The 12,662-nt window shown below is 45.3% G+C and overlaps 1 protein-coding gene across 2 annotated transcripts in view; it reads right to left on the minus strand.

Annotated features, from left to right (window-relative positions):
• The window catches only part of LOC138666925 (oocyte zinc finger protein XlCOF6-like), a 61,871-nt gene that overhangs the window by 24,444 nt on the left and 24,765 nt on the right, over window positions 1-12,662 (minus strand). For both annotated transcript variants that reach the window (XM_069755114.1, XM_069755115.1), the window contains exons 2-6: window positions 12,363-12,503; window positions 12,057-12,233; window positions 11,851-11,974; window positions 11,670-11,767; window positions 11,384-11,474 (exon numbers count right to left, since the gene is read on the minus strand). In XM_069755114.1, the coding sequence (XP_069611215.1) occupies window positions 11,384-11,474; window positions 11,670-11,767; window positions 11,851-11,974; window positions 12,057-12,233; window positions 12,363-12,440 (568 nt within the window). In that variant the 5' untranslated portion in view covers window positions 12,441-12,503. The remainder of the gene's footprint in view (window positions 1-11,383; window positions 11,475-11,669; window positions 11,768-11,850; window positions 11,975-12,056; window positions 12,234-12,362; window positions 12,504-12,662) is intronic.

Genomic DNA, 12,662 nt, shown 5'->3' on the forward strand with positions numbered 1-12,662 from the left:
AAACCAATCCAGCAATATCAGCTCTACCAGAAGGTGCCAGATACAGGCTTCTTCTCCTCTGGTTCAGACCTCTGTAATCAGCTCCCGACTTCTGTATTAATTACCTGTTGTGACCCTGACCCATTTACTGACTACTCTTGCATCTTCTGATTTTATATTTTCTCTGCCTTCCTGGTTCTGACCCGGCAACCTGAATATTCTTCTTCCCATCTCATGCAACAGAACAGCAGGTAACAACGTGGCACAAGCCTAGGGGTCTCTGTGTAAGTCCAAATCTGTGTATATCCTTTAACCTCTTTCTGACATCGGGCATAATAGTACGCCGATGTCGGACACCCTCCCTTTGGATTTGAGCACCGGCGGTGAGCCCACATCATTCTTGACATATGTCAGCTGTTTTGAACAGCTGACATGTGCCCAGAACAGCTGCGCATGGAACGCTGACAGCAGCATTTAACATGCTCTTCCAGTAATCATGGCTGGAAATCCCACCCACTGGTGATCCCATCATGTGATCGCGGGTCACCGATTAGTTGGCATTACAACCAGAAGTCTCCTGGAGACCTCTATGGTTGTCACTGCTGGATTGCTATGAGCGCCACCCAGTGGTAGGTGCTCATAGCAAGTGAGTAATTCTGCTACATACAGGTGACCTGATGATCGCCTGTATGTAGCAGAGCTTATCGAGTTATGGCAGCTCTTAGTCTCCCATGAAGACTATTGAAGCATGTCAAAAGTAATAAAAAATAAATGTTTTTATTATAAAAAAATAAAATACAAGAGTTCAAATTACCTACCTGTCGCCCCATTCAAAATAAAACAATAAAAAAAAAAAAAATCAAGCATACACATATTTGATATCGCCGCGTTCAGAATCGTCCGAAAAAAGGATTAACCTCATTGTTAAAAGGCGTAGCGAGAAAAAAAAGTCAAAACACTAGAATTATATATTTTTTTGGTGGCTGCGACATTGCATTAAAATGCAATAACGGGAGATCAAAAGATCGTATCTGCACCAAAATGATATACCGTATATACTCGAGTATAAGCCGAGATTTTCAGCCCACTTTTTGGGCTGAAAGTCCCCCTCTCGGCTTATACTTGAGTCATACCCGGGGGTCGGCAGGGGAGGGGGAGCGGGGGCTGTGTAATTATACTCACCTGCTCCCGGCGCGGTCCCTGCTTCTCCCGGCGCTGCAGCTTCTTCCTGTACTGAGTGGTCACATGGCACCGCTCATTACAGCAATGAATATGCGGCTCCACCTCCCATAGGGATGGAGCCGCATATTCATTGCTGTAAATGAGCGGTAACTGTGACCGCTCAATTACAGGAAGAAGCTGCAGCGCCGGGAGAATCAGGGACCGCGCCAGGAGCAGGTAAGTATACGGGGAGCGCTGCGCTATATTTACCTGCTCCTCGCTCCGGTGCGGCTCCGTCTGCAGCGTCCTCTGGCAGTGACGCTCAGGTTAGAGGGCGCGGTGACGTAGTCAGTGCGCGCCCTCTGCTGAGCGTCAGTGCTGGAGACGGAGCCGCACGAGGAGCAGGTAAATATTGAAAACGCCGGCGTCCTGAGCGAAGAGAGGTGAGTATGTGATTTTTTTATTGCAGCAGCATTATATATGGAGCATCTATGGGGCCATAATGAACGGTGCAGAGCATTCTATATGGCACAGTTTTATATGGAGCATCTATGGGGCCATAATGAACGGTGCAGAACATTATATATGGCACAGCTTTATGTGGAGCATCTATGGGGCCATAATGAACGGTGCAGAGCATTCTATGTGGCACAACTTTATATGGAGCATCTATGGGGCCATAATGAACGGTGCAGAGCATTATATATGGGGCACAGCTTTATGTGGAGCATCTATGGGGCCATAATCAACGGTGCAGAGCATTATTTATGGCATAGCTTTCTATGGAGCATCTATGGGGCCATAATGAACTGTGCAGAGCATTATTTATGGCATAGCTTTCTATGGAGCATCTATGGGGCCACAATGAACGGTGCAGAGCATTATATGTGGCACAGCTTTATGTGGAGCATCTATGGGGCCATAATGAACGGTGCAGAGCACTATATATGGCACAGCTTTCTATGGAGCATCTATGGGGCAATAATGAACTTTATGGAGCATCTATTTTTATTTTTGAAATTCACCGGTAGCTGCTGCTTTTCCCACCCTAGGCTTATACTCGAGTCAATAAGTTTTCCCAGTTTTTTGTGGCAAAATTACGGAGGGGTCGGCTTATACTCGGGTCGGCTTATACTCGAGTATATACGGTAATTAAAAACGTTAGCTCGGCGCTCATAAAAATTAAACCATCACCCAACCCGAGATCCAGAAAAATGGAGACACTACAAATATCGCAAAAGGGTGCAATTTTTTAATTTTTAAACAAAGTTTGGAATTTTTTTTCACCACCTACAGTAGACATGCTTGGTGTCTATGAGCACGTAATGACCCGGAGAATCATAATGGCAAGTCAGTTTTAGAATTTAGTGAACCTAATGAAAAAGCAAAAACAAAAAACAAGTGTGGTGTCACAGATCCCAGGGAGGATACCTTTATCATCCCCACCGCTCAAACTAATATGTCATGAACAGGGGTTGTTTGGTTGCGCAGTTCTTTTCTGAAGGGGATTTATCTATATCCCACTTCCCAGTTCCGGTTTTGGAACTTGCAGCTCTCTGGCGCCTCCCTTACCCTCAGGTTAGACAGGGTACTGCACTTAGGATAATTAGTCACTAGAAAGGCTGCCTTACTTTGTACTGGCTAATGAGCACGCTGCAGTGAGGGAGATATAACTACTCCCACTCAGTAGGGAAAAATACTAGACTGATGTCTCACTCACTTATCTCCGTGCCTAAAACCAAGGCACTCCCACTGTGGTGACCTCACTCAGAGGCTAAATACCCCCCTTTCTTAGAGTTATGACAAGCCATTTCTATACATAATTCGCTGTATGAACCTTGCAGATGAACGACACAATGCTCATGATGCTCACCACGTCACGTGGGTTCTTTTAAGTATAAACACGGCGTAGATATACGACCCGCTTACGGAGAAATCCGTTTGTTGCATTTAGATCCTAGCAATTTCAGTGAGTTATAGATCTTTCGGTGGACATTCAGAATATCTAACCCTTATATCTCTATCCCTTATCGGTGACATTATACATAACTTTTTAAGAACAAAAAAGAGTCCCATACGGTTTGAAGGTTGCTGTACCAGTTATAGCTGGTATCCGTCTGGAGGTGGGGATGAGGGGTTTAGGGAGAGGATTGGTTTTCGCAGCGCAAAGCCATAAAAATTCCTCTGTGAATGTTGCTGGCATGCTGGTCTCACATCTATATAGCGGGGGTGGGGGGGGGAAGGAAGGTGGCTTAGAATTCCAGCCTTGTGCTGGAATGCAGAGAAAACTGCAGCTGAGAGCTCTGTATGTGTAATTGAAGTAATCAGAACTTATTCCCATTTCCTGACATGTGGGATTGTACTTTTTTTTTTGCAATTCCACCGCACTTGGATTTTTTTCCCCATTTTCGCGTACGATACATGGTAAAACCAATGGTGTCATTCAAAAGCACAACTTGTCCTGCAAAAAAACAAGCCCTCACATAGCCATTTTGACCAAAAAATAAGAACGTTATGGCTCTGGGAAGAAGGGGAGCAAAAAAATGTAAATGCAAAACCAAAAATACCTCTGGTCATTAAGGGGTTAAAGGATGATGAGCAAGGCAATCCCTGGGATATGGAAAGCTGAGTAGATAGCGCCAAGCCTGTTCATAGTAGCCATCTTTTGAGCTGCAAGGTGGCCATGAACAGCGCCCCCAATATATTGTGTCTCCAAACTATTCCAGCAAAATTTACAATCAAATAGCTAAATGGCGCTCCTTCTCGTCTTAACTCCACCATGTGCCCAGACAGTGGTGTACAACCGTATATAGGTATTGTTGGATTCAAGAGAAGTTGTAAAATAATTTGTAAGGTCCATCTGTTTCCTATTACACTTTTTGATGAATTCCAAAGATATCACCACATAAAGTGACACATGTCACATTTGAAATATGAGCCCTGAATAGGAAGATAAAACTGGCTGTGGTTAGTGGTTAACTCAAAGTATTTCGGGAACTAATTACTGTAATCAATAACCAAGTATAGAAAATAACATCTACTGAAATGATCAAACTCAACAGTCTTCATCAGTAAAACATGAGTAACTAATGGTGAAACTTCTCTGGAGTAATTACAGTATGTGGCTTGGTAATTCCCGCACGTTTTGTGGCTGTCTAACAGTCGTGAAACATGCGGTCGCAGGGACTCACACAAGTCATTCAAGAATAGAGAAATTAAGAGTTTACAGGGAAAAAAGTACTTTACTTTTACTGTATAATGACTTGCATATAAAAAGTATTTATTAAAAAGTTATAAATTAAAGTAAACCGAAATAGATTTTTTGAATTAAAAAATTGGAAGTTTCAGTGTAATTTATGAAGAAAGCAAGAAGTGTCAAAAATTAGGGACTCAGATACACCCTGTATTAGACATAAGGGAGGTCCTCCTACACATTCTGTTCAAATTGTCATGCAGTGATACTTGTAAACCCATAAAGCTATACGCCAAAAGCCAAAAATTACAAGCGGGGTTAATCATACACACTTCAAGGCACCAACTGTACTACCTTATTCAAATATTGTGAAGAAAGTATAGTTGTAGTACTGCTGTCATCTGGTGGTGTGAAAAAAGCCGGGTCTAATCCTGGCTTTGTTCATTTCTATCAGAGTGAGAATGTCAGCAGTTTCTGTTGACAGGTGAAAGTGGCAGTCTATTAAGATCCCCAGTGGCACTAAAAACCTCGCTCAGACAAGATGCTAGCGCAGGACAGCACAACACCTCCAAGGCATAGAGAGACAAATCATGCCAGGTCTCCAGCTTTGAAACCCTATATCTGAACATCACAGAGGAATTATGGACCAGTCATCAGGGCCTGGATGCTGGAAGGGCGTCATGATATTGGGCCAGGCCTTTGACAGTGTACCCCCGCATCTGCTCTACATGGTGTGTTTCTCTGTCGCCTTGCCTCCTTGGATGGGTAAGCTGCCCCCTGCTGCTAGTGTTGTGTGATGGGAATTTTTGTCAACATCTGTTCCTTCTGGCATAGCACCATGTTAGTACACCTCTCCATCTCAGGAGGGAGGGATGCAAAGTTCTCCTTGAAGCATGGGTCTAGCAGGGTGTACAACCAGCACTCTTTTCTGGCCAAAATGAATATAACATGAGGGTCACAGGAACAGCAGCAGTACATAAAGTCTGACATATGTTCCAAGTTCCCTACAGCCAACACTTTCCTGTCTCCACCATGATGACTACTCCCCATCTCCTCCAATCTCTTCCCCAGCCCAACCACATAAGAAAATTGTGTGTGTACTAGACTCTGTTGTGCTCCTATTCCTCTTCATCCTCATTGTTAGCCAATTGGCACTGAGCAGATTAAATGAGGCTGGGTAGAATCTCCATGTCTCATGTCTTCCTCCATCTCCACCTGGTCTGCATGCAAAGCTTCATGTTTGTCAGCAGCAATTGTTGAAGTAGGCACAGAAGCGGGATCATTGTGCTGATGATGGCATCATCACTGCTCATGATCTTTGGGGAGTTCTCAAAGTCTTGGAGAACCGCAAACATGTCATACATCCATGCTCACTCTTCAGCTGTTATGTGCGGAGTCTGACCAGAATACCGACAAGCATGATGGAGCTGGTATTTCACAACTGGTCTCTGCCGCTCACAAAGCCTTGCCAGCATGTGCAGTGTGGCATTCCAATGCATGGTTATGTCGCACACCAGTCGGTTAGCTGGCACCTGCATGCACACCTGCTGCCACACTGACAGAGCGAAGGTAGCTGTAGCCAACTTGTGGAAATGGGCGCCCATGCGGCGTACTTTGACCAGAAGCTCTGGCAACTGTGTAAGTTTTCAGCAACTGAGGGTTAGGGCCAATTTCAGTGTCACATTCAGTTAGAGAAAGTGTGGTGAGGTGACTGCAGCAGTCACAGGCAATAGGCTGCTAGGGAAAGTGTGAGTATGTTACTCAAGGCAGTGCATTGTCAAAAACCCTTCCATGCAAATCCATCTGTAGGCTTGGGAACCTCGAGATGGACATCAGGGCCTTTAGGTACTCTAAGCTTACGGAGATATAGGGAAAGTAGGACCTAATCTCTCAGAGGCAGGAGGTGATGGAATTCGGGTGCATTGCTTGTGATGGAGAAGAATTCCTAGGGCTAACGCAGTTAGCAAGAGAGATGCTCTGCCAATTCCGAGAACTAGGGTTATAGTTAAGTCCAGTACCTGTGGGAAAGTCCTTAACCCATTGGGCCCTATCCTATATGCCTTATTGTAATGACCGAAAGCTGCCAAGTAAAATTTTGACTGTTTTAACAAATTCAATGTCCCTCGGATTGTTTGCTTTGAAGGTTCTGGAAGATGGGAGCATGGAGTCAGTGGAGGCATATGGGGCACAAGTAAATGTGGTGCACTCCACACACACCAGCACTCTGGGACTGGGACAGGTTTTGTCTGTAGGGTGCCAGAGTGTGCAGAAGCAGCAGCTTGCCCACAACTACCTCAATCAGTAACCTTACACAAGTATGGTACATGTGTGAGCTTGCCAACCTTCAAAAACTCCACCAGGTTACACCCATTATCACACACCACCATAGCTGGTTGTAGGGTCTGCGGAGAGAGCTACAGATCTGTCTGGTCTGTTATTCCTTTCAATAACTCTGCAGCGGTGTGCGGTTTGTCTCCTTGACAAATTAGCTTCAGCGGAATCTGTTTCCGCTTTGCTAAGGCAGTGCTGCAGAGCTTCCAGCTGATGTGGACAACATGCTCTGAGATAGCAAATCAAAAATGATATATGAGAAGTAGGGGCTGCAGGAACTGAAGTAGGAAGTGGAGGAAACCCTGATAGAAGTAGGGCCAGCAATTCTCCGTGTCGGTAGCACATATGCCATGCCAGGGTGGGACTCAGGCACAGCCACCACAATATTCACTTATTGTGCCGTCAGGGAAATGTAGCATCCATGAACACAAGCGATTGTCGTGTTGGACGTTAAGTGGAAAATCACAGTAACCATGTTGGAAAGGGCACGGGTGATAATAGTGGACACGTGCTGGTATAAGACGGGGATGCCACTCCAGGACAAATAGCGGTGACTGGGGACAGAGTAGCGAAGGACCAAATGTGTACACCCTGTAGCAGGCCATTTCTTTAATTTATTTCTAACTATGGGAATTTCACACAAACCAAGTTCTACAGTATATATGACAATAGCCAGTTTTGGAACAACCAACATTGTAGACCTGTAGCAGGCCAATTTTTCTTTTTTTTTTATTTCAAACAAACAAAATTTCACCCAAAGCAGGTTACAGTATGTATGATAAAAAAAAGTTATAATTTTTCGAGAAAACATATTTGGGGAATTGTACCAGTCCAAGATTTTTTTTTTCTTTTAAAACACCGTAATATTACACAAAGCACGTTAAACTGTATGGATGACTAATTGAATCCAGAAATATTTTTATTTAAAGTAAATATTTTGAAAGTTTAGTTGATGTACTTCTACACTTATAAAAGCTTTGCAGAAAGCATTGTAAAGCAAGAGTGGGGGATCGTTTTTCTGCCAAGGGCCATTTAGATATTTATACAATCCTTCCAGGGTTGTACAAACTCCGCCCACAAAGTACATCCTGACTCTGGCACTGGTTTCAGGACGTAATCTTTCATTGCCTGCCCTTCAGTGTTCAGTAGCGAACACTGCATGTGTGTGCCAACAGAGCAAAAAGAAATTCATGAGCTGGTTGTAATCAAAATAGACATTTCTGCCCAAGAAAGAGGTCCCCGAGAATCTGCTCGGGGGCCTGATAACAGGTCATCGAGGGCAGTAAATGGCCCAGGCACCTGAGGTTACCCACCCCTTTTATAAAGGAAGGTAATCCATAGCTTCTTCTTCTTCCTCGGTAGGCTTGAGGGACTGCTTCCCCTGTTTCCTGGAGCTCGATTCCCAGGTACATGGGCTGTAAGTGACCTGGCTACGGGCTGTACCGGAGCTCCCGACATATAGAAATGGGCAACAGAACTCTGTCACCTGCACCATCGGCTGCTCCCGCATAAAAGGTGGAGAACCCCAAAGGATAGTACGATCTCTCAGTAGTGGTCTCAAGCGGCATCGAGGAGCTTCTCCCAGGCCAGTTTATTTTTCAAGAAGGGTTGATCCTGCTCCCTTCCTTCTCAGATCATACCCACTGCACAATAGCGATGTTGCACCTCCATTTTGAGGAATGTGACAACTGGTTCCAGCAGTCAGCTGTTGCAGCCTTCAAAGTAAGTATTCCACTTCTACTCCCCACTGGTTGAATGAGATGTGATGAAGGAACCTAAACTCTATGGGCTCCCATCTCCGATGCCAATTGTATGCAGCAACCTCACCTAAGATGCCAATTGTCAGTACCTTGTGGCTAGTGGGCCCAATAGCATTTCTCCAGCCCTGGTCCTGGCTCACCTCCTTGTCTCTTCTGACCACCCTAGGTCCCGCAGTCCATGCACCACCTCCTGGATCCTCACTCTCCCAACCGCAGTCCCAGTATTGAAGGCTGCAGCCTGGGTTAGTCCTTGGTGGTTCCAGGAAAGCATTCTGCTGCTGCCACCCCTGCTGTTGTGCAAGCTTTCTCTGGCTCAGACATTCCTCCGGTCACTCCCTTGGGAGTCTCACGTGATTCCACCATCTTTGCTGCCCACCAAGGACATTTCTCTGTATGGATGACTAATTGAATCCAGAAACATTTTTTAATGCTTTTTAGGAGTGTTATATATTACATAAATGTAATCTAGAGTATGTAAAACATACGCTATGGCTAAGTAATTTAATCCAGCAATTTTTTTTAACCCTTTTTTTGAGTGTTATATGGCACAGCAGTGTACTCAAGAGTACGGAATTCTCCATGATTGAGTAAGGGAATACAGAAAAAAATGTCAACACTTTCTTGGCCACAAAGCACGTAATACACTATGAATCTCAATATATACATTTTTTTCACACACACACACACACACACACACACACACACACACACACACACACACACACACACACACACACACACACACACACGAACTACCACAGATATATAATGAGCAACTGACTGCAAAGCCCTAATCCAGGGGTGGGGAACCTTTTTCCAGACAGGGGTCATTTGGAAATTTCTACCATCATTTGGGGGCCACATAAAAATGATCACCTTGAAAGCTACCCCGGCATATTTAGTCAAACAATTAATTATGGTAAGTCACCCTTCGTGTGACGGCTGGAGCTGCTTCTCTTTGGTGCAGCTGTGCTGTTAGGTGATACTGATCATGTTGCTTCTCACAGCTGCTTTTCCAGGTTTGTGTCGGCCAGGAGAGCAGTCAACTTTCTGTCATAAGTTTTGTAAATCATATACATCACATCGCTGAATAGGAGGATTTGTGGGTTATGATCCGCGCTGCCAGCTCATCCAAATCAGGCACCATGTACTTGTGGTACTGGGGAGGCTGGGGGAATAGACAACACTAAGGTGCTATATACATTCTAGGAAGCACAGACAGCACTGGGGGTATATATATAATTGGGGGGGGGGAATATACATCACTGACATACATCACTGGGGGCTATATACATCACATGTGGGGGGATATACAGCACATCTGGGGTAAATGCAGCACTGTGGAATATACATATCACTTGAGGGCACATACAGCCCTGGGGGCTATATACAGCACTGGGGGAAGGGGGATATATAGCACTGGAAGAGACAGGCATCGCCTGGCAGGCACATAGATCACCAAGGGGACACAGATCACTGGGGGGTGGCATGAAGATCACAGGGAGGCAAAGAGATCACGGAGGGGCACATAGCTGGATGGGACAGAGATCAGAGGGGGCACAGAACACATGGGGGCACAAAAATCACAGGAAGGGGGGCACAGATCATAGAGGGCACATAGATGGGGGGTCATGGAAATCACAGGGGGCACATAGCTGTGGGGGCACATGGATCACACGGGAATATATATATAGCTTTGGGGCACAGAGATCACAGGGGGGCACAAAACTGGGGCCACAGAGATCACATGGGGGCACATAGCTGAAGACACAGATCACAAGGGGCCATATAGTTGGGGGGGGCACAGAGATCACAAAGGGTGCACATAGCACTCTGGATTCTCTGGCAGCAGCTCCTCTTCCGGAACGGGAGGACAGGAGTGCATTGGGCACTAACCCCGCCCACCCTGATGACATCATTCATGTGCAGGCAGCGTTCTATAATGAACGCTGCATACTGTGCACTTGGGGGTTAAAGGGCCGGCAGCTGGCAGAATACGGCTGCCGCCTGAGCCTTGTGGACTCCGGGGACCTGCCTGCGGGCCGCACGAGGTTCCCCACCCCTGCCCTAATCACTGCCTACAGACTGTATTCAGCCACTCTCTCTGCTCCTGCAACTCTCTCTTCCTCCCGAGGCTAAATGCAGATTGTATCTGATACAAACTTCAAAGCACAAGATTAACCCTTAGAAGGGCTGTTAGTATGATGGTTCAGCTTCAGCACCAGTATCTACACTACAGGACTCAGACGTTGTACTGCACACACGCCTGGACAAGCACACTCTCCCTCCAATAACAACTGTCACAGAGCTCTGCAATGGTGTCACTGTGCCGAAACTAATGCCGCCTACTATTTTAACAACCCCTTGATGATGTCACACAGCCAGGAATGAGAGTAATGCCACTACCAAGATGGCTACAGCATTACAGTGACCTGCAGGCAATCCCCGCATGCTTTTTGGCTGTGTAGCAGTCACCACACAAGCGGAGCGGGGATTCGAAATCGAGCACCGGCTAATGTTTGCCGAGTAACGAGCACATCCGAGCACCCAGATAATCAAGTGATATCCGAGTATCATAGAGCACATTCGCTCATACATAATCGAGATTCTATATAATATATCTATATATCTATAATATTTTTTTTCAAGTGATTGTCTAACTTGTCAGCATGTTCTATGCACACTGTTATTTGGCTTTGTATTTTACAGATTTGGACACGTAAAAATCAGAATCTTCTAATCCCAGGGGGTAGGGGTAACCTCCAGGTTGTAAGTTCAATAGAAAAGGGCTTTCACAAAATCATTTGTACATTTTCGGATGGAAGAGAAGGTTCTACTCTAGAGGCAAAATGGTGATCACAGGATTGTGATATGGCCGAATTACTCCACTGATAAAGCAGCCACAGCCGGTGACTGAGAAGAATCTGTGACTTCTCTGCATTTAGTGGTCACTACTCACCTGGGTAGCCACATGTAGGAATCTCCTCTTTACACCACTCATCACCCCTCACATAGGTCTCTGTAGTATTAACATGGATCAGATCTTCACCCTGAAACAAATATTGTAAAAGTCACAGACAGATGGAGAAGTCACATCTATGATCAGCTCTAATCCTGCCATCTCCACCGTTCTCATTACACAAGTATAAAACATAGAATACTGGTGGATAAAACAAGACTGAGCACAAGACCTTCACCACCATCTACACATCATAGGGGAGATCTCATGACCCCTCTCCATCTACCTGATGATCGTGAGGAACATTGGGATCTTCTTGTTTACAGTCCTCTGGAAGAAGAGGGTGAGGACATCTCTCTGGTGTTGTCCTCTTACTGGATAGATCTGGAGGAAACACATACAGGGACTGAATTCATTCTTTACATACAGATAATTATAGGCTGTGTGTATTTAGTCCTGTCTATTACCTGGTGATGTGAGGGGCTGGGGAACCTCCATCATGACGTCCTTGTAGATATCTTTGTGTCCTTCTAAATACTCCCACTCCTCCATGGAGAAATAGATGGAGACATCCTGACATCTTATAGCAACCTGACACATACAATGATACCGTCATCCCCAGATCCCTTCATAGCATTACTGTATAATGTCCCAGCATTCCCAGCAGTGTCACCTCTCCAGTTAGCAGCTCAATCATCTTGTAGTTGAGTTCTAGGATCTTCTGGTCATTGATGTCCTCATACATCAGGTGAGGTGGAGGCCCTGTGATTGGGCTCAGGGGTCTTCCCCATCCCTCAGACACAGGGTCCTGACAGGGCTCACTAGAGGTCTTCCTCACTACTGTGTAATCCTGGTTATGGAGAGACACATGAATAAATCTCACTACAGACATTTCCAGAGTCCTCACCTCTCCAGTTCTGTCCATCTGTTATTTCCATAGATAGGAATGATGTAATGTGACGTCATCACAATCTCTCACCTCTCCAGTAAGCCGGAAGAGGATCTCTAGGGTGAGGTGTAATATTCTCTCGGCCATCTGGTCCCTGTCCATATCCATCCTTGATGATTAATTCAGAAAAATTCTCTTAAGATACAAGATGTCCACTGAGAAGATCTGAAACTGTAGGGAAATGAATAGGAAGAAAATGAGCCAATGTAACATCATAAAGAATGACAACAAGGGGAAGAATAACAGGAGAAACAATATGTAGTCTTGTATACAGAACACAAGTTGAATTGCTGACCACGACATCTCTTCCATGCTCCCAATCACTGGCTA

Source organism: Ranitomeya imitator, chromosome 2, assembly GCF_032444005.1.
Source record: "Ranitomeya imitator isolate aRanImi1 chromosome 2, aRanImi1.pri, whole genome shotgun sequence".
Taxonomy (NCBI): Eukaryota; Metazoa; Chordata; class Amphibia; order Anura; family Dendrobatidae; genus Ranitomeya; species Ranitomeya imitator.